Source organism: Ylistrum balloti, unplaced genomic scaffold (genome assembly GCF_031769215.1).
Source record: "Ylistrum balloti isolate Yb309-2 unplaced genomic scaffold, AGI_CSIRO_Ybal_v1 Utg371964, whole genome shotgun sequence".
In the NCBI taxonomy this organism is placed as follows: Eukaryota; Metazoa; Mollusca; class Bivalvia; order Pectinida; family Pectinidae; genus Ylistrum; species Ylistrum balloti.
In genome coordinates, this window is record NW_026782960.1 from 122,768 (window position 1) to 147,149 (window position 24,382).

The window sequence follows — 24,382 nt, forward strand, 5'->3', positions numbered from 1 at the left end:
TATGACTGTATTGTGATGGCTCATCGTTATAGTGTGGTCCTGTATGACTGTATTGTGATGGTTGATCGTTACAGACTAGTCTGGTCATGTATGGCTGTATTGTGATGGTTGATCGTTACAGTGTGGTCCTGTATGACTGTATTGTGATGGTTGATCATTATAGTGTGGTCCTGTATGACTGTATTGTGAGGGTTGATCGTTACAGACTACAGTGTGGTCCTGTATGACTGTATTGTGATGGTTGATCGTTACAGTGTGGTCCTGTATGGCTGTATTGTGATGGTTGATCGTTACTGTGTGGTCCTGTATGACTGTATTGTGATGGTTGATCGTTACAGACTACAGTGTGGTCCTGTATGACTGTATTGTGATGGTTGATCGTTACAGTGTGGTCCTGTATGACTGTATTGTGATGGTTGATCGTTACTGTGTGGTCCTGTATGGCTGTATTGTGATGGTTGATCGTTACAGTGTGGTCCTGTATGACTGTATTGTGATGGTTGATCATTATAGTGTGGTCCTGTACGGCTGTATTGTGATGGTTGATCGTTACAGACTACAGTGTGGTCCTGTATGACTGTATTGTGATGGTTGATCGTTACAGTGTGGTCCTGATCATTATAGTGTGGTCCTGTATGACTGTATTGTGATGGTTGTTACAGTGTGGTCCTGTATGACTGTATTGTGATGGTTGATCGTTACAGTGTGGTCCTGTATGACTGGATTGTGAGGGTTTATCATTTTTGTGTGGTGCTGTGCGGCTGTATTGTGATGTTTGATGGTTCCAGTCTACAGTGTGGTCCTGTATGACTGTATTGAGATGGTTGATCGTTACAGTGTGGTCCTGTACGGCTGTATTGTGATGGGTGATCGTAACAGACTACAGTGTGGTCCTGTATGGCTGTATTGTGATGGGTGATCGCTACAGACTACAGTGTGGTCCTGTATGACTGTATTGTGATGGTTGATCGTTATTGTGATGGACTACAGTGTGGTCCTGTATGACTGTATTGTGATGGTTGATCGTTACTACAGTGTGTCCTGTATGTCTGTATTGTGATGGTTCATCGTTACAGACTGTATTGTGATGGTGATCGTTACTGTGTGGTTGTATGACCTGTATTGATGGTTGACGTTACAGTGTGGTCCTGTATATGACTGTATTGTGATGTTGTTGATGTGGTCCTGTTCTGTATTGTGATGGTTGATCGTTACAGACTACAGTGTGGTCCTGTATGGCTGTATTGTGATGGTTGATCGTTACAGACTAGTCTGGTCCTGTATGACTGTATTGTGATGGTTGATCGTTACAGACTACAGTGTGGTCCTGTATGACTGTATTGTGATGGTTGATCGTTACAGTGTGGTCCTGTATGGCTGTGTGTGTGGTCCTGTATGACTGTATTGTGATGGTTGATCGTTCAGACTACAGTGTGGTCCTGTATGTACTGTATTGTGATGGTTGATCGTTCAGACTACAGTGTGGTCCTGTATGACTGTATTGTGATGGTTGATGTACAGTGTGGTCCTGTATGTTGGTTCGTTACAGTGTGGTCTGTATGACTGTATTGTGATGGTTGACAGTGTGGTCCTGTATGACTGTATTGTGATGTTGATACAGTGTGGTCGTTACAGACTACAGTGTGGTCCTGTATGACTGTATTGTGATGGTTGATTCACCGTTCAGACTACAGTGTGGTCCTGTATGACTGTATTGTGATGGTTGATCGTTACACTACAGTGTGGTCCTGTATGACTGTATTGTGATGTTGATAGACGGTTCAGTGTACAGTGTATGGCTGTATTGTGATGATGGTGTGTTGATCACCGTTGGACGTTACAGTGTGGTCCTGTATGACTGTATTGTGATGGTTGACCGTTCAGACTACAGTGTGGTCCATGACTACAGTGTGGTCCTGTATGACATTATTGTGTTGGTTGATCGTTACACAGTGTGGTCCTGTATGACTGTATTGTGATGGTTCACCGTTCAGACTACAGTGTGGTCCTGTATGTCTGTTATTGTGTTGATAGACCGTTCACAATACAGTGTGGTCCTCTATGTCGTTATTGTGTTGATTCACCGTTCAGACTACAGTGTGGTCCTCAATGTCGTTATTGTTTTGATTCACCGTTCAGACTACAGTGTTGCTCTGTATGTCGTTATTGTGTTAATTCACCGTTCAGACTACATTGTGGCCCTGTATATCATTATTGTGTTGATTCACCGTTCAGACTACATTGTGGACCTGTATGACGTCATTTTGTTGGTATACCGTTCAAACTACAGTGTGATTCTGTATGTCTTTAGTGTGTTGATAGACCAATCAGATAACAGTGTATCCAAGTATGTCGTCATTGTGTTGATTCACCGTTCAGACTACAGTGTGACCTGTATGTCGTTATTGTGTTGATTCACCGTTCAGACTACAGTGTGACAATGTAGGTCGTTATTGTGTTGATTCACCGTTCAGACTACATTGTTGCCCTGTATATCGTTTTTGTGTTGATTCACCGTTCAGACTACATTGTGGCCCTGTAGGTCGTTGTTGTGTTGATTCACCGTTCACACTACAGTGTGGTCCTCTATGTCGTAATTGTTTTGATTCACCGTTAAGACTACATTGTTGCCCTGTATGTCGTTGTTGTGTTGATTCACCGTTCAGACTACATTGTGGTCCTGTATATCGTTATTGTGTTGATTCATCGTTCCGACTACGTTGTGGACATGTATGACGTCATTTTGTTGGTATACCGTTCAAACTACAGTGTGGCTCTGTATGACATCATTGTGTTGATAGACCGTTAAGACTACAGTGTGACCTGCATGTCGTTATTGTGTTGATTCACCGTTCAGACTACAGTGTGACCTGCATGTCGTTATTGTGTTGATTCACATTTCAAAATACAATGTGGCCCTGTATGTCATCATTATGTTGATAGACCGTTCAGAATACAGTGTGGCTCTTTATGTTGTTATTGTGTTGATTAACCGTTCAGATTACAGTGTGGCACTGTATGTCGTTATTGTGTTGTTTGCCCATTCAGCTTACAGTGTGGCTCTGTATGTCGTTATTGTGTTGATGCACCATTCAGACTACATTGTGGCCCTGTATGTCGTTGTTGTGTTGATTCATCGTTCAGACTACATTGTGGCCCTGTATATCATTATTGTGTTGATTCACCGTTCAGACTACAGTGTGGCAAAGTATGTTGTATTTGTGTTGATTCACCGTTCAGACTAAAGTGTGGCACTATATGACATTATTGTGTTGTCAAACACAATTATGGCTCTGTATGTCGTTGTTGTGTTGATTCACCGTTCACACTACAGTGTGGTCCTCTATGTCGTTATTGTTTTGATTCACCGTTCGGACTACAGTGTGGTCCTCAATGTCGTTATTGTGTTGATTCACCGTTCAGACTACAGTGTGGCCCTGTATGACATTATTGTGTTGGCAGACTTTTCACACTACAGTGTGGCTCTTTGTGTCGTTATTTTGTTGATGACCGTTCAGACTAAAGTGTTTGGCTGTATGTCGTTATTGTTTCGATAGACCGTTCGGACTACAGTGTGGAACTTTATGACGTCATTGTGTTGATTAACCGTTCAGATTACAGTGTGGCTCTGTATGTCGTTATTGTGTTGATGCACCATTCAGACTACATTGTGGCCCTGCATGTCGTTGTTGTGTTGATTCACCGTTCAGACTACATTGTGGCCCTGTATATCAATATTGTGTCGATTCACCGTTCACACTACATTGTGGACCTGTATGACGTCATTTTGTTGGTATACCGTTCAAACTACAGTGTGGCTCTGTATGTCTTTAGTGTGTTGATAGACCAATCAGATAAAAGTGTATCCCAGTATGTCTTTATTGTGTTGATTCACCGTTCAGACTACATTGTGGCCTTGTATGTCGTTATTGTGTTAATTCACCTTTCAGACTACAGTGTGGCACTGTATGAGGTCATTGTGTTGATTCACCGTTCAGACTACAATGTGGCCTTGTATGTCGTTATTGTGTAGATAGACCAATCAGACTACAGTGTGACCTGTATGTCGTTGTTTGTTAATAGACCGATCAGACTACAGTGTGGCCCCGTATGACATCATTGTGTTGATAGACCGTTTAGACTACAGTGTGGAACTTTATGCCCTCTGTTTTTGTCTTTAATTTGAACATCATCATGTATTTTATATAACACACATTTCAAAGCCCTCTGTTTTTTGGTCTTTAATTTGAACAACATCATGTATTTTATATAACACACATTTCAAAGCCCTCTGTTTTTGTCTTTAATTTGAACAACATCATGTATTTTATATAACACACATTTCAAAGCCCTCTGTTTTTGTCTTTAATTTGAACAACATCATGTATTTTGTATAACACACATTTCAAAGCTCTCTGTTTTTGTCTTTAATTTGAACATCATGTATTTTATATAACACACATTTCAAAGCCCTCTGTTTTTGTCTTTAATTTGAACAACATCATGTATTTTATATAACACACATTTCAAAGCTCTCTGTTTTTGTCTTTAATTTGAACATCATGTATTTTATATAACACACATTTCAAAGCTCTCTGTTTTTGTCTTTAATTTGAACAACATCATGTATTTTATATAACACACATTTCAAAGCTCTCTGTTTTTGTCTTTAATTTGAACATCATGTATTTTATATAACACACATTTCAAAGCTCTCTGTTTTTGTCTTTAATTTGAACATCATGTATTTTATATAACACACATTTCAAAGCTCTCTGTTTTTGTCTTTAATTTGAACAACATCATGTATTTTATATAACACACATTTCAAAGCCCTCTGTTTTTGTCTTTAATTTGAACAACATCATTTATTTTATATAACACATTTCAAAGCTCTCTGTTTTTGTCTTTAATTTGAACATCATGTATTTTATATAACACACATTTCAAAGCTCTCTGTTTTTGTCTTTAATTTGAACAACATCATGTATTTTATATAACACACATTTCAAAGCTCTCTGTTTTTGTCTTTAATTTGAACAACATCATGTATTTTATATAACACACATTTCAAAGCTCTCTGTTTTTGTCTTTAATTTGAACAACATCATGTATTTTATATAACACACATTTCAAAGCCCTCTGTTTTTGTCTTTAATTTGAACAGCATCATGTATTTTATATAACACACATTTCAAAGTCCTCTGTTTTTGTCTTTAATTTGAACATCATCATGTATTTTATATAACACACATTTCAAAGCTCTCTGTTTTTGTATTTAATTTGAACATCATGTATTTTATATAACACACATTTCAAAGCTCTCTGTTTTTGTCTTTAATTTGAACATCATGTATTTTATATAACACACATTTCAAAGCTCTCTGTTTTTGTCTTTAATTTGAACATCATGTATTTTATATAACACACATTTCAAAGCTCTCTGTTTTTGTCTTTAATTTGAACATCATGTATTTTATATAACACACATTTCAAAGCTCTCTGTTTTTGTCTTTAATTTGAACATCATGTATTTTATATAACACACATTTCAAAGCTCTCTGTTTTTGTCTTTAATTTGAACAACATCATGTATTTTATATAACACACATTTCAAAGCTCTCTGTTTTTGTCTTTAATTTGAACATCATGTATTTTATATAACACACATTTCAAAGCTCTCTGTTTTTGTCTTTAATTTGAACAACATCATGTATTTTATATAACACACATTTCAAAGCTCTCTGTTTTTGTCTTTAATTTGAACAACATCATGTATTTTATATAACACACATTTCAAAGCTCTCTGTTTTTGTCTTTAATTTGAACAACATCATGTATTTTATATAACACACATTTCAAAGCTCTCTGTTTTTGTCTTTAATTTGAACATCATGTATTTTATATAACACACATCATGTATTTTATATAGCTCTCTGTTTTTGTCTTTAATTTGAACATCATGTATTTTATATAACACACATTTCAAAGCTCTCTGTTTTTGTCTTTAATTTGAACAACATCATGTATTTTATATAACACACATTTCAAAGCTCTCTGTTTTTGTCTTTAATTTGAACATCATGTATTTTATATAACACACATTTCAAAGCTCTCTGTTTTTGTCTTTAATTTGAACAACATCATGTATTTTATATAACACACATTTCAAAGCTCTCTCTGTTTTTGTCTTTAATTTAAACATCATGTATTTTATATAACACACATTTCAAAGCTCTCTGTTTTTGTCTTTAATTTGAACATCATGTATTTTATATAACACACATTTCAAAGCTCTCTGTTTTTGTCTTTAATTTGAACATCATGTATTTTATATAACACACATTTCAAAGCTCTCTGTTTTTGTCTTTAATTTGAACAACATCATGTATTTTATATAACACACATTTCAAAGCTCTCTGTTTTTGTCTTTAATTTGAACAACATCATGTATTTTATATAACACACATTTCAAAGCTCTCTGTTTTTGTCTTTAATTTGAACAACATCATGTATTTTATATAACACACATTTCAAAGCTCTCTGTTTTTGTCTTTAATTTGAACAACATCATGTATTTTATATAACACACATTTCAAAGCTCTCTGTTTTTGTCTTTAATTTGAACAACATCATGTATTTTATATAACACACATTTCAAAGCTCTCTGTTTTTGTCTTTAATTTGAACATCATGTATTTTATATAACACACATTTCAAAGCTCTCTGTTTTTGTCTTTAATTTGAACAACATCATGTATTTTATATAACACACATTTCAAAGCCCTCTGTTTTTGTCTTTAATTTGAACAACATCATGTATTTTATATAACACACATTTCAAAGCCCTCTGTTTTTTGGTCTTTAATTTGAACAACATCATGTATTTTATATAACACACATTTCAAAGCTCTCTGTTTTTGTCTTTAATTTGAACAACATCATGTATTTTATATAACACACATTTCAAAGCTCTCTGTTTTTGTCTTTAATTTGAACAACATCATGTATTTTATATAACACACATTTCAAAGCCCTCTGTTTTTGTCTTTAATTTGAACAACATCATGTATTTTATATAACACACATTTCAAAGCTCTCTGTTTTTGTCTTTAATTTGAACATCATGTATTTTATATAACACACATTTCAAAGCTCTCTGTTTTTGTCTTTAATTTGAACATCATGTATTTTATATAACACACATTTCAAAGCTCTCTGTTTTTGTCTTTAATTTGAACAACATCATGTATTTTATATAACACACATTTCAAAGCTCTCTGTTTTTGTCTTTAATTTGAACATCATGTATTTTATATAACACACATTTCAAAGCTCTCTGTTTTTGTCTTTAATTTGAACAACATCATGTATTTTATATAACACACATTTCAAAGCTCTCTGTTTTTGTCTTTAATTTGAACATCATGTATTTTATATAACACACATTTCAAAGCCCTCTTGTTTTGTCTTTAATTTGAACATCATGTATTTTATATAACACACATTTCAAAGCCCTCTGTTTTTGTCTTTAATTTGAACAACATCATGTATTTTATATAACACACATTTCAAAGCTCTCTGTTTTTGTCTTTAATTTGAACATCATGTATTTTATATAACACACATTTCGAAAGCCCTGTTTTTTGGTCTTTAATTTGAACAACATCATGTATTTTATATAACACACATTTCAAAGCCCTCTGTTTTTGTCTTTAATTTGAACAACATCATGTATTTTATATAACACACATTTCAAAGCTCTCTGTTTTTGTCTTTAATTTGAACAACATCATGTATTTTATATAACACACATTTCAAAGCCCTCTGTTTTTGTCTTTAATTTGAACAACATCATGTATTTTATATAACACACATTTCAAAGCTCTCTGTTTTTGTCTTTAATTTGAACAACATCAAGCTCTCTGTTTTTGCATGTATTTTATATAACACACATTTCAAAGCCCTCCGTTTTTGTCTTTAATTTGAACATCATGTATTTTATATAACACACATTTCAAAGCTCTCTGTTTTTGTCTTTAATTTGAACAACCTCATGTATTTTATATAACACACATTTCAAAGCTCTCTGTATTTGTCTTTAATTTGAACATCATCAGGTATTTTATATAACACACATTTCAAAGCTCTCTGTTTTTGTCTTTAATTTGAACAACATCATGTATTTTATATAACACACATTTCAAAGCTCTCTGTTTTTGTCTTTTTTGTCATCATGTATTTTATATAACACACATTTGAACATCATGTATTTTATATAACACACCTTTCAAAGCTCTCTGTTTTTGTCTTTAATTTGAACAACATCATGTATTTTATATAACACACATTTCAAAGCTCTCTGTTTTTGTCTTTAATTTGAACATCATGTATTTTATATAACACACATTTCAAAGCTCTCTGTTTTTGTCTTTAATTTGAACATCATGTATTTTATATAACACACATTTCAAAGCTCTCTGTTTTTGTCTTTAATTTGACCATCATGTATTTTATATAACACACATTTCAAAGCTCTCTGTTTTTGTCTTTAATTTGTATTTTATATAACACAGAACATCATGTATTTTATATAACACACATTTCAAAGCTCTCTGTTTTTGTCTTTAATTTGAACAACATCATGTATTTTATATAACACACATTTCAAAGCCCTCTGTTTTTGTCTTTAATTTGAACATCATCATGTATTTTATATAACACACATTTCAAAGCTCTCTGTTTTTGTCTTTAATTTGAACATCATGTATTTTATATAACACACATTTCAAAGCTCTCTGTTTTTTGTTCTTTAATTTGAACAACATTATGTATTTTATATAACACACATTTCAAAGTCCTCTGTTTTTGTCTTTAATTTGAACAACATCATGTATTTTATATAACACACATTTCAAAGCTCTCTGTTTTTGTCTTTAATTTGAACATCATGTATTTTATATAACACACATTTCAAAGCTCTCTGTTTTTGTCTTTAATTTGAACATCATGTATTTTATATAACACACATTTCAAAGCTCTCTGTTTTTGTCTTTAATTTGAACATCATGTATTTTATATAACACACATTTCAAAGCTCTCTGTTTTTGTCTTTAATTTGAACAACATCATGTATTTTATATAACACACATTTCAAAGCTCTCTGTTTTTGTCTTTAATTTGAACATCATGTATTTTATATAACACACATTTCAAAGCCTTCTGTTTTTGTCTTTAATTTGAACAACATCATGTATTTTATATAACACACATTTCAAAGCCCTCTGTTTTTGTCTTTAATTTGAACATCATGTATTTTATATAACACACATTTCAAAGCTCTCTGTTTTTGTTTTTAATTTGAACAACATCATGTATTTTATATACACACATTTCAAAGCCCTCTGTTTTTGTCTTTATTTTGAACAACATCGTGTATTTTATATAACACACATTTCAAAGCCGTCTGTTTTTGTCTTTAATTTGAACAACATCATGTATTTTATATAACACACATTTCAAAGCTCTCTGTTTTTGTCTTTAATTTGAACAACATCATGTATTTTATATAACACACATTTCAAAGCCCTCTGTTTTTGTCTTTAATTTGAACAACATCATGTATTTTATATAACACACATTTCAAAGCTCTCTGTTTTTGTCTTTAATTTGAACAACATCATGTATTTTATATAACACACATTTCAAAGCTCTCTGTTTTTGTCTTTAATTTGAACATCATGTATTTTATATAACACACATTTCAAAGCTCTCTGTTTTTGTCTTTAATTTGAACAACATCATGTATTTTATATAACACACATTTCAAAGCTCTCTGTTTTTGTCTTTAATTTGAACAACAACATGTATTTTATATAACACACATTTCATATAACACACATTTCAATAGCTCTCTGTTTTTGTCTTTAATTTGAACAACATCATGTATTTTATATAACACACATTTCAAAGCCCTCTGTTTTTGTCTTTAATTTGAACAACATCATGTATTTTATATAACACACATTTCAAAGCCCTCTGTTTTTGTCTTTAATTTGAACAACATCATGTATTTTATATAACACACATTTCAAAGCCCTCTGTTTTTGTCTTTAATTTGAACAACATCATGTATTTTATATAACACACATTTCAAAGCCCTCTTTTGATCCTTGTCAACCGTGTGACGGCCACTGAATAGAGCTGCCAGCATTGAGTCTGGATATTTAGACAGTGTGGACAGACGAGTTACATACTTGACCCCACCAACATTTAGCGGAATCACTGAGGGGAACTGTATTGTCTGTGATGGATCCTGGTGTAATCTGGGAGTTGTTACTGGTAAGTCTTGAGACTGTAAAATTGAATATATGATAAACAATGTCACATTCCTTAACAATAAGCTAAATATTATTCATTTGTGATACTTAACATGTTGCTGAAATTATAGTCTTGATAATGTAAATTTAGAAAATTCATGTGAAATAAGTTTAACTCTGAAAAACAATTATAATGTGTACTGTGCACTGATAACAAATGTATTTTTACTTACCAAGCTTCGAATAAACACTCAGAAAAAAAATCAAATCAAATGATATGATATCATATTATTTCAAATATCACCTTTATTTCCTGCTTTTGTAGCCTAATGCATTCTAACCTTGTAATAATAAATCACCTGTAAGACGCCTCATCCTTATTCCTCATGTCTCATGTGCTGTTGACAAACATTCTTTTGAAAAGCACCTTTTCAACAAAATTATATGTTTCAAGTCTCAGTGAACAAGACAGATAGGCAATGTATTATGATGCTAGCTTAAAAAACAGAATAAGCTATTGAAAACATCTGGAAATTTGACATACTTTCAAAAGTTTACGAAAACAAAGGTTTCTAAAGGTTTTTTTAACCCCTAAAATGGGCGGCTTATTGACTGGACGGCTTTCTGGTAGATCCTCGTAGTTATATTTGAACATGGTAACACAACTGACAAAGGAAAACAATTTTTGACTTGTGTCTAATGTGACTGTGAACTATTGATCTACAGCTTAAAATCACCTTGCCGAGAAATTCGGCAACTGCTTATAACCCACCATATTGTCTATTATGTGATTTGCATCCATATCTTCATAAATGTATTCCTTGACAATATTTTAATCAAGAAGTCCAACCCAAATTATTACAATATATAATGAAAGGATACAGAAACACAACTTCTTTGTTCGCACATTATTTTGTATTGAATATATATAGCCATACAAAAAGTAAGGGGAAACCTTACCTAACCCCCAAATAAATGTTAAAAAGACAAAAAGGCTATCCACATCTGGTGCATTTTTTTTTTATCCAAATTATTATAAATTTCTGACTATCACCTGTTCTTTAACATATCTGCAATCAGAAATTCTTTTTACAAAAATCCCATGGCTGTCCTATCTTGACGGAGGATGGGCTTATGCAATGCTCATAGGAGGTAGCACTGAACAACATGTCACTAATCACTTCGGAGTTCACAATTCACCTTTAAGTCAGTTTGTTTCATGTTTCAACACCACGGGCAGAGTTGATGACGGACTGAGATCGAGATGTCATGTGTAGCAACATGATGTCAAGATCAGTTCATTAGGTTGCCCACTCCCATGATGTGATTAACAGCAACCAAAATGGCACAATATACCACTTTTAATGGAAACCGTCGAATCCACCCAAAAAACTGTCAGAGGCAAATTTACATCCACCTCGTTTGTACATTGGTTGCCACCGATACCTCAACGTCAAACATGAAGTATGCAATTGTTGACGTCAAATGTGCCCAGACATTTCTAAATGAGACATTGGAGGTCCTTGCTCTTCACGGATGATTTACAATTCAAGACATTTTGATCATACTGCTGTAATTGTGTGTACTGGCATCGAGGAAAGCTTCTTGCAAATGCTTGTGTTTTGAAGTATGACAGATTTAGGGGTGGACCTGTTATGGTTTACAACTTTATATTAAAATGAGATTACGAGGCCTCACGTTGTGCTTTTTGCTTTCTTGCAACCCAGAGCTTTGTCCCTATAAATTGGCTTCCATGTAGCCCAGGTTTGTCCTCAATTGTACACTTGTGGGATGAATAAAACAGAAGAGTTTGATACCAAGCAAAAATCCCAAATAACCCTCGCCAATTCACCAATGCACTTACTGAGGAATTGAACAACATTTCTCTACAGACGGTCAATGTCCTTATGAACTCCATACCATGCATAATGCTATAGCCAATGAGGGAGGGCAAACATGATATTAGGGATCGCTCTGAAAATTTCCTTTATTTGAACATTGTGTACATTAGGGTACCCTAATTCATGGTAGCCTAATGAAGTCCATAAATATTACTTTATCATACCATAAAGTTAAAGTCACTTTGTATGTCTATTCTTATCATTTCACAAACCTGTGTAACTTTCAGAATACATACAGGTACTTGTGTATAGGTGAGTTGAAAACAATGTCTGGGAAGTGGGGAGTGGGGTACGTGTCATAAGGAGGGGATGCTGGGCAGGATGTAAATATACACTGCGACATTCCATATTGGTGTGGCCGTTGGAAGGCAAGTGTTGGGAGCACCTAAAAAGTCAACAGTCCAAAAGAATATTAGAATCAAGAAGGAAAAAAGCATGCAGGCAGAGGGAGGAAATACCATTGTAATAGAGCTGACCAAGGGAGGACAAACCACTGTGATCTTCATCTATATATGTCCCATTCATCAAGGTACATTTCCTTTTTTCTGTATCATTGGAAATGACATGCATGACTGTTTTTATATTATTAATCGTTATTATCTTATGTTGGATTCAGAAATTACTACATTCCATTTTTTATTAAACTGTCAATTAGTTCTCAGGTTGTTTACCTTTCTATGCTGGGAGAGTCTCCCTGTCCTTCGGAATACCCCAGTACCTTGCATTAGGTCTGGTTCATTAAATTCACGGAATGCTAGCTGCTCGGCTTCTGACTCAATATCCTGCAACTCCACTATGTTTCGCCTCGGCAGCGGACGAATTTCAATGACGTCTTCAAGTGATTCCGTCGAATCTGAATCTGCTGTTCTGTCAGTCATATTTGTTGCTTGGTGCTCTCACGTACACACCTGTTGAAAGTGTTAATTACAGTTCAGGATTTCAGTATCAGGTCTGTCCAAAGTGATAAATGATTGATCACTGACATTCGGCCATTGTCGTATAACTCCACCTGTTGTAAAACTGTCACTACGCTTTCGCCGTAACTACACATCCAAGGCTTTTACTATAATGTCAGAAAACTTCCGAGTAATTTTCTACCATCCCTTTCCGATGCCCGAAAATCTCATACGTCTAATGGATCGGAATGTTACCCACTAAAATCCTATATTTATCGACTACTTTATCCTATTTCTCGTGTCATATCAAATGACCTATAAATAGATATGGATGCTTTGTTATCTATATTTTCTAATAGAAAAGGTTCAGATATGAATACTAATCATTGTAAATTTCAAGAAAAGATCAAATAACAAATATAAAGTTCAGTACGACTGAGGAATCAGCTTGGGTCGCGCGGTCGTCTGCTAACTGATCAATTATCAGTGACCGCAGTATGAGGAGATCAGGTAGGGTAGTATGGTGAGATCAGAATTTACATCACGGCGTATACAAAACACATAGAGAATGAGATGCAAATTTATCATACAATTGGTTCGTTATTTCTTAATTGATTACCTTCAGGTAAATATTTCCTCACAGAATGACACCGTCTTCACAATTACTTTTTTTCCAATAGTATTTTTTATGTTCTTTTTTCCTTAGATCTTATACGTATTAATTCAAGAATTTAAACGGAAAGAATCGTAATGCATATATTACAGAATCATCTAGCCCTTGGAGTACTATTGTATCGACCAAATTCAACTAAAAAACAATCACGGCACAGGTTCACGTATTTTAGTTATAAGAATTCTACATTTTAGTGACTGATATACTTAGTTAATTAACATGGTAAAGTAATATTATCAGTAAGGTGTTTAGATGTTTTCAACCTTAGTAAAAAGTAAATAGTTATATCTTGGTAAAATTTGTCATACATTGGTTCTCTTTCCAATACATATCCGAAACCAAATGAAACAAAAAACATTTCTTTTTTTTCTTTACAAAATTAACACATTTGACACCATATGATTTCTCGTATTTCCATATCTAAAAAAGTCATATGCACGATTCAAAATACAATTTCCTGACGTAAGTAACTAAAACAGATATCTAGTTATTCCCAAAATTCCCGTAACATTCAAGTGGAAACTGATCTAGTTTACAATATATCATAAGAAATGTGTACGAACCTTTTCAATATCATTTGCTTTTGGTGATCCCAATTTCTATCATCTATCGTTACAAATGATGCCAACACACCTATCAAACGGCGGAGTATATTCTCAATATTGAAGCTCACATTTCTACATTTTGTAAACATTGCAAACATGCAGTGCTTTTCTACCTTGGTTAGAAAGCGGGTTTAAACATTGTTAAATTTGTTATCAAATCTTAAGTTTATCCCTAAATATGTAAATTTATTAACACAAACTTTCGTATTTTCAATATTCTCAGCGAGCTCCCATCTTTTATATTATCTTTCTACATTATTGAACAGATCTGGTAATCCCTGAACAGTCTCTGAAATAATACGATATCGTCAGCATAAAACAAAAGGAATAGACTGAAGTCTTGAAACCCATAATGCGAGTCTCAATGTGTTATAGAAGTGTTTCAGAATCGTTGAAATACGAAGAAAGTATCGATGACAGAATTTACACCTGGAAGAGACCGAACCTCGTTACAGAATAAAAGAGTGGTCTCCTTTAAGGTTTACACATGATTTCACTTTTAATACGAAGACTTAGTCGAATTTAAAAGTTTTCCTAGTATTCCTAACTTTCTTAGTTTAATCCACTGATTGATACGATCAACACGGTCAAACATTTTTTTGGAAATCAACGAAACAGTTGCATATAAAAGTTTGTTGTTACCGAAAAAAATTGTAGTAATAAAACTAAAAGCATAAACAACATCAATTGTACTCCGTCCAGAATTCAGTTTAGATGTAAATGTATGATTTGCAAAGACAGCTCATTAAACTTATACCTCGGAAATTATTTGAACTGGACTTGTCACCCTTCTTGTAATCTTGAGCAATAACCGCTCTGAACCACTCAACAGAAAAAAATCCCGAATTTAAATTATTTGTTAAATTTTTCTCAACTTTCTCTAAAAACAAGCATGTAAGCAATTATTTCAACGGTAAATATGTGTGAGCGCTCTCGGCCAGTGAAAAGCATATACATGTCCACTTGTACGGGGGCGTGGTCTGATGACATCTTGAAATTACCATTGATCAACTCAGTACCGATGTAAATAAAGACGGACTAAGAAAAAAAAATCAAAAACTGTTAAGTGCGATTGAGGAATCATAAGTTGCATGGTCGTCTGCTAGTATTGAGGAATGGGAAGAATCTGCAGTCAAAATGTGCTCTGATGCAAGAGTGTTTACGTCATTGATTGATGCAACCGACCATTTAAATGACATAGAAATAAGAACAAATGTACAATTTTATACATCGAAAAGACTTTTGAATTTCGATACGAAGTGTAAGTAGATATTTTGCATATTCTTTTGTTCCTTGGGGAGTTCACGATGGGCGCTATTGAATTTTGATTAGTAATAACTGTCAAAGATTGATATGGACCGACTTTTCCTCTCGTTGAAAACGTTTTAAGCCTATCATTGATTGCATTTTAGCCACTTAGATATTCGTTGAAGTATTCATTTTATTTCTTATTTTTGCATGAATTTATGCATGATAGTATTCTTATATCTTATCGCAAGATATCGTTTATTTCAACACCCGGGCGTGTTCACCTACCATTTCTTAAAAGATATGAAAAAAGGTAACATTGTTAAGATGGAGATGTAGTGACCGGAAAGCTAAGTGGGAATCTAATTGATGTTTCAGTTATTTTTCAGTTATAAGCTGTCTTGTTAGCCAGTGCATGAGGATATAAATTTCATAGCTGTCAGGGCACCTACCTCGGTTAACGTGTGAATCCGTCAGATAAGGTTAAGGGAGTTTGAACTATATATATTTCACGCATGTTTTCAAGATAATTAATTGATTGTTTATTTGTCATAGAAAGGTATAATGATAACAACCTTCGCGCATCTAGTCAATTCCATCGTAAGCCTCTGAGATAAACAAACATGACTACGGTCACATGTACTGCATTGAGAGTAACGAACAGGTAGGCATCAAGACGCAGTAACGTGAAAGTATTTGATACACTTTTGAATTAGTTATCATTTACTAGTTTTTTTTTTAAATGAAATTTCATCAAACATGAAAAATATTGCATCATGCACTCATATGCTACCTTCGATCGTCTCTCCATCAATAAGTTAATATGGTTTAAGCAATTACTGTAAAATTTAAAATAAGTCAATAACTTCACCAAAAAAGAAACTTTCGGTCTTATATGCGAACATTATTTGTCATTTTCTGGTGTTAATGGGGATACAGGAATTGGTGTAAGAAGCAGTGCAATTGCGGTCAACTAAAGATCAGTGCATAAAAAATGAGAAAAAATAGAAACAATAACTAAGTATATATAGGGAATGTCCATTAGCCGGATAGGAACAATAACTAAGGATATATCGGTGATGTCCATTAGCCGGATAGGAACAATAACTAAGGATATATCGGTGATGTCCATTAGCCGGATAGGAACAATAACTAAGGATATATAGGTGATGTCCATTAGGCGGATAGGAACAATAACTAAGGATATATAGGGAATGTCCATTAGACGGATAGGAACAATAACTAAGGATATATAGGGGATGTCCATTAGACGGATAGGAACAATAACTAAGGATATATAGGGGATGTCCATTAGACGGATAGGAACAATAACTAAGGATATATAGGGGATGTCCATTAGACGGATAGGAACAATAACTAAGGATATATAGGGGATGTCCATTAGACGGATAGGAACAATAACTAAGGATAGATAGGGGATGTCCATTAAGCGAATAGGAACAATAACTAAGGATATTAAGGGGATGTCGATTAGATGGATAGGAACAATAATTAAGGATATATAGGGGATGTCCATTAACTAAGGATATATAGGGGTTGTCCATTAGACGGATAGGAACAATAACTAAGGATATATGGGTGATGTCCATTAGACGGATAGGAACAATAACTAAGGATATATAGGGGATGTCCATTAGGCGGATAGGATCGATAACTAAGGATATATAGGGGATGAACAATAACTAAGGATATATAGGGGATGTCCATTTGGCGGATAGGAACAATAACTAAGGATATATAGGGGATGTCCATTAGACGGATAGGAACAATAACTAAGGATATATAGGGGATGTCCATTAGACGGATAGGAACAATAACTAAGGATATATAGGGGATGTCCATTAGGAACAATAACGGATATAGGAACAATAACTAAGGATATATAGGGGATGTCCATTAGACGGATAGGAACAATAACTAAGGATATATAGGGGATGTCCATTAGACGGATAGGAACAATAACTAAGGATATATAGGGGATGTCCATTAGACGGATAGGAACAATAACTAAGGATATATAGGGGATGTCCATTAGACGGATAGGAACAATAACTAAGGATATATAGGAGATGTCCATTAAACGGATAGGAACAATAATTAAGGATATATAAGGGATGTCGATTAGGCGGATAGAGACAATAACTGAGGATATATAGGGGATGTCCATTAGGCGGATAGGAACAATAACTAAGGATATATAGGGGATGTCCATTAGACGGATAGGAACAATAACTAAGGATATATAGGGAATGTCCATTAGGCGGATAGGAACAATAACTAAGGATATATAGGGGATGTCAATTAGCCGGATAGGAACAATAACTTAAGATATATAGGGGATGTCCATTAGCGGAGAAGAACAATAACTAATGATATATGGGGGATGTCCATTAGACGGATAGGAACAATAACTACGGATATATAGGGGATGTCCATTAGCCGGATAGGAACAATAACTAAGGATATATAGGGGATGTCCATTAGCGGAGAGGAACAATGACTAAGGATATATAGGGGATGTCCATAAGACGGATAGGAACAATAACTAAGGATATATAGGGGATGTCCATTAGGCGGATAGGAAGAACAACTAATGATATATAGGGGATGTCCATTAGACGGATAGGAACAATAACTAATGATATATAGGGGATGTCTATTAGACGGATAGACACAATAACTAAGGCTATATAGGGGATGTTCATTAGCGGAGAAGAACAATAACTAATATATGTCATCATATTTCTCAATATATCATTTAATGACCGTGCAAGCGTTTACTTTTCAAATAACTTGGATGCATAACTGTTTTAACTAACTTACTTAAGTATTATAAAAGAAATATTATATGTTACACACAGAAACATATATGTTTCCTTAAGGACATTTTCATTTGATTTTACAGCTTCGTGTATAGAGGTCAGTTTTGTAGGTCTTTGCTTCCAGGCAAGATATCAGATGCATTTATTATTTTGATAAAGAAAACGTTGTCTGTTGTAGGTGTAACGAAAGTTGGAGATGTTCGTAGAAGGCTCAATGCCACTGTAAAGTGTCTGCCTTTGTCAGTTGAACCATCACCACTAAATAGAACATACTACCCTACAGGTGCTACGATTCAAGGTCATATCAATGCTGCCATAGCCGAGCAGAGGTATTGAATATTTTTTGTCCTTTTGGATATAAGAATGATATGTCATACGAATTAAAGATATGTGTTAATGATATTTGTTATATTGTGCTCTTCAAATGCCCAAATACTTTCATGTTGACACTAAAGACAAATGGAAATATATAAAAAAGAAATATGAAGTAACTGAAAATGCTTTTGGAAATACGCATTCATCTAAGAATCATTTATTGATATCAATATTTGTACTAAAGAAGATTTTAAATCTTATTTATGTATTTGCTGTACTCAATATCTTATTGACTAATTTGAAGTATGTTACATTTGTATCCATATTATTTCCTTTTCAGAAAATTTACCAACTTGATTTTTCATATAGAAAAAAAATAAATGCTATTATTGGTGTATAGGTTCAGTCAAGATGAGCATGACGACCTCATTGCCACTCTTGAAGGTCTAAGGAAACAAGAAATACAATTGAAATATCACCTTGAAAGACATGAGTAAGTAGTGTAGATGTGTTTGTTTTGTGGTTTTAATCTTCGCATAAACCAAAACATCGATATAATGTTTATTGATCTTTTAGTGTAAATAAGTAATTAAGAATGGATACAACTATAAATTAAAGAAACTCCTATATTCGTTACTCATAAAAGTGTCCATTAAATAGTGTGAAATGGTTATAGTTGACGGAGAGACATAAAATAGGCCAAGCCTTTTGATCAGTCAGAAGATTTAATCGATAAAATATTTTATAATGAAATATACAATGCTATCCGAAAGACATGTCCAACTATTTTTATGGTTAATATCTTGTATATATATAATTTAAACAAGTCTCTGATTATAGTACATTATGATAAATTTTGTTTTTTGATTGTGTAATGACGAAATTTACAAACATACATGTACATTTATTTGAATATGCAAATTATATGGAAACGCTTCGACATATCTAAAGTCATATTGGTAGAATACCTAAAACTTTATCACATAAACTCGATTTTTCCCAGTCCCTTCATATGCTTCAAAATGTAGTCCTTTAGCATCATTGACTTGTTATAGGAGGACGAAACCACTGGATGATGTAGTTTATTTCATGATTTGGCTCTACTGTATCTAAATCTAAATTAGTATTGAAAGGTGATTTTCACTTGTGTGTCTTTTAAGTAATCTTAATACATGTCTGAGTGTACACCTTAACTTACTCTTTACGGCAAATATACAGAACAAAAAGAATACATAGGTATCGAGAAATAATTTGTTTATCAGAACTATAATACATCCATTGTTATTCTGTTTTGCTATGTATATATTTTGCCCTAGTTTTATTAATTTGAGTTTGAATTATGACATGTTGGTAATTTCGTGAAGTGTTTTATATAAACAAAATATTGAATATTGAAAGATATTGGAATATTGTAACAAAATATAGAGTAAAAATGGAGAATAAGTAGTTCGATTGTGTTATGCATTGCGCTAATATTTTTGCAGTGAATCCCATTCCTTCCTTCTGGTCCTACAAACAGACTGGCAACGTTGTGTTCTAGGATTGTATCCTGAAGCCTGTTTGATAGACAGCACATTTAACATCACCAAATACAATGTTCCTGTCTACCAGATTGTGGTACAAACAAATGTGGGATACACACCAGTTGGACTGATAATAACAGAAAAAGAAACAGCGGACAGTTTATTCTATGGCATGCAGATTCTGCGAAGCTGGAATGAGGACTGGTCTCCAAACGTAGTAATGACGGACTACAGTCAATCGGAAATACATGCAATGAAAACCAATTTTCCTGGTAAGAAATAGCATGTCCACTTTGAAAAGTTGGTTGATAAAAAAGTACCACATTTGCGCGATGGTGATGCCATATTTTACTGCATTATGTACTCTTGAAGCTGATTAGCTGATAGGCCAAGGAAGTGAAAAACTTCTGTTGTACAGAAATGGTCTATTTCCATTATACATTAGTAAACATACTTGTGACTAACCTCACTGATTTACCAAAGTAAAGTGTTATTATTTTTATAGTACGCATTAAACGAGATCTATAACTTTATAAGTCACATGTGCCTAAGGGAGTGTCGTATAAATCATTTCCTACAAAATATTTAGATTTTAAATCGTTAATACGTTTGTCTACACCAAGACACTTCTTTTTTATGTTACATTGTATAAGCGATTGTCTAAATAAAAGCTACTGTGCTTTTAGTTTATGTTTGGTAATATTTAAAGAATGAAAGTCAACGCAATGTTACATTTCATATAAATAACCCTAAGAAAGTAATCATATTTCAAATGATGCCGCTATAGAAAAATCTATCATGCTACAAAAGAGTAACGAAGCTAGTGTAAGCGGACACGTTTCACACTTTTGCCGTTTTATATACGTATCTGGTCACATTATCGTTCACTTGCTACTGAGCAGCATCCTTTTCATAGAAGCTACCGTCCCTCTGTTCGTTCGGTATATCGATGTTTTCTTATTGAATAAATGTTTTTTTTTCATTTTCAAATGAGCAGTGAAAGAATGACGGATGTGAACATCCAAAGTCAATAGAATGCTAAGGTGAAAATAGAATGTAATTAAATGCTTTATATACCATTGTACAATGTGGTATTTAACTGAGCCGTTTTCATACACACAATACTTTGTCGAAAAAACCGTTTAAGATTATAAAAAACAACCTTATACAGTTCAAAACACAACAAGGTTTTATTACAGGGATGGTTGTAAAATGTTATCTAATACAAATGTAAATGCAGTTAATTTTATGTTTGATCACAGTAGTATAATATATAATAAGAATTCAGGGCAAAACGAAAACGTATCATGTCTGCCCCCATGTAGACACAAAACCGCTTCTACGGAAAATAGAAATAAATAACACATTCAAATAAACAGATACCTGTATAAAATAAAAGGTTTTAAGAAACATTCAGCTTCCAGGTAAGTCAAATTGGTAAGCAAATTCTACAAAATGATCGAAATTCCGCATGCTGGAAACTGAGAGCTGAGTCAGTGTTTCGGATGTTGTTGTCTGATTTTTAGAATATTATTGTTTGTTTTGTAAGTTACTGGTTTACTGCCTACATAATTCCACCTAACGATATGTATCGTATTGCCGGCGGTAGTCAGTCCTATAGTGCGTCTATTGGCATCTCCATTGTTCTATTTGTTTTAGATGTCATATTTAGATCAACCCACACAACTAATTTTCTCGCTGTTAAAGTTCTATGAGTCATTACTGAGTCAATTTGTAAAAGAAGGTATAAATGTAAAACAGCTGTTCCTATATTTTCTATCAAAGTCTTCATTATCCTCGAGCCTGATGATTTTCTATTTTGTCGAGAAATAAAAGTTACATTCCAAATGAAAAATGACTTTAGCATCGCGTTTTAGATAAGGTATTTGTATATGTGAGCCAGCTATTTCTATTTCGTTAATAAAATGTTTTTACTATACTCCATCAAATATGAACTACATTTTATATACATTAGTGTGAAATAAAGCCATTTACCTTGCTTAAATTTACTGATTTACTGTTGACAGATGCAACTTTTCTCTTGTGCAAATTTCACCGAGAACAAGCCTGGAAAAGGTGGTTTAGCAGAAAGGAAAATATCACCCATGATGATGCCGAGAATGTAATGGTTTTGTACGTTTTTTTCTCTTTTTCCTTTTTTTTTTTTTTTGTTCCATTATCTGGTGAATACAAAATAGTGAATCAATATCCTTTGTAAAGTTTCCTTATATGATCATAATAACTTTTAGAACTACATAAATAACTTTTGATGTAAAATGATTATATTTAAGGTTGAGAAACATTGCTAATGCTAGGAATATGGCAGATTACGAAGAACTGAGACAGGCCTTGACATCATCGGCTTTCATGAAGAATCCCAAGCTGGCAAACTATTTGAATAATTATTGGTTGAATATACCAGAGGTATGATTTTATCCCCTTAGAAGATAACTCCTCTGACATGTTTAAGACTTATTCTGTCGCCAGAACTTTCATTTTCATTGAATAAATATATCAATTTTGTTTCCACTCATTTAACGGTGTATGTATTATGCAGAACAGGTAATATTTGGCTGGTCACATTAAATAGTTAAAACTAGCCTGCAAACATCGACATATCGTTACGTGATTGAAGAAAGAATTAAAATAAAAATTTAAGGAGTCTATTTTGATTTGATGCTACTTTAGTTCATATTTTTCAAAACTTGCATTTATATCGGAGATATATTCTCTCAGTGAGTCTCGTTAAACAGGTGTCTTCCATATGCCTAAAATTTTTCACATTGATAGAAAGTGCAGTTAACTTGAAAAGAATGCTTTTAGCATTTGTGCTTCAGGAAAACACCACATTACGTGTAAGAATTGTACAATAGAAGTTTTTATCACATACAAAATATGTAGTACAATGGATATAAATCTAGTAAGCTCTATTAGATGAAGCTAGGGACCAATAATATCGTTGAAATCCAAAACAGAAATTAAAAACTTGTTAAAAACACACACAGGGGAATTACCCCTTTCAATTAGAAATTATATCGACAAATATTAAGATATAGCATGACGGTTGCATTTATCATTTACTTTAATTGATTTTGTAAATTTTGTATACAATAAGAACGGGAAAACATTCCCAACCCTAACCAGGATATGACGATTCCAAGGTGAAGATTGTTCCAAGGAGTTTGTAAAATTTACCTCATTTGTCCTGAAAAACATACTTGTAAAACTTTAAACTTTGTCATTGAAGAAATTGAAATGTTCCTTAGTGTTGTCAAATTGTGGACGGTTGTTGCAAGGTTAATGTAAAAAGTAATAATTAAAAAATACATGTACATTGTGATAAGTATGCACAATATCGCATAGTATAACAATGGCGATGTATGCTTGTATATGCTTAAGTGTTTTATATGCTTTCACATGCATTTAAATTAACCAATTGTATAGTGTGATAGGTAGATATGAATGGATAAATGATATGGAGTATGATTTCCAAAGCTTAGTCCATGTGCCGTTATGGAGTTTGGCCGTGTATGTCTTAGTTCTTTTGAAAATAATGAAATCTTAACTGTTTTGAAGTAAAAGAAATAGACACATTTAATAAAAAATGACAATAAATTGATTGTAGATTGACATTATCGAAGGAATCTGATAATCTGATTTATCAGATAATTTGACATTTAACAAAAAATCGTTAAAGTAGCATAGTAGCTACTGTGTAAATGTATACATGTATATAGTTTTTTCTTATCACTTTGTTTATCATTACAGACCTGGGTGTTTGCCTTCAGAACTGTAAATGAGCAAATAACATGTACAACAACCAATGGTGGCGAAGTGTACCATCGTATTCTGAAGCAGACATTGACTGAAAATACCAGCTTAAAATCGCTCGAAGCAGCTGTTACAGTAATCGTCGATGTTTTCTTACAACAGCGATATGCCAAGTAATATATTATTGATGTTGTTGAGTATATGTATGAAAGAAATAATAAATTCACACATGAATGGACAACTCTCTGCGTAAAGTGTGAAGTACAAATTATTACACGGAAGCAGTCT

The 24,382-nt window shown here is 33.4% G+C and overlaps 1 protein-coding gene across 1 annotated transcript in view; it reads right to left on the bottom strand.

The window, feature by feature from the left end:
- Positions 1–13,217, bottom strand: part of LOC132564004 (uncharacterized) — a 37,672-nt gene extending 24,455 nt beyond the window's left edge. The window contains exons 1-2 of the mRNA XM_060228754.1: positions 12,892–13,217; positions 10,150–10,354 (exon numbers count right to left, since the gene is read on the bottom strand). Of these exons, the coding sequence (XP_060084737.1) occupies positions 10,150–10,354; positions 12,892–13,098 (412 nt within the window). The 5' untranslated portion in view covers positions 13,099–13,217. The remainder of the gene's footprint in view (positions 1–10,149; positions 10,355–12,891) is intronic.
- Between the last annotated feature and the right edge of the window lie 11,165 nt (positions 13,218–24,382).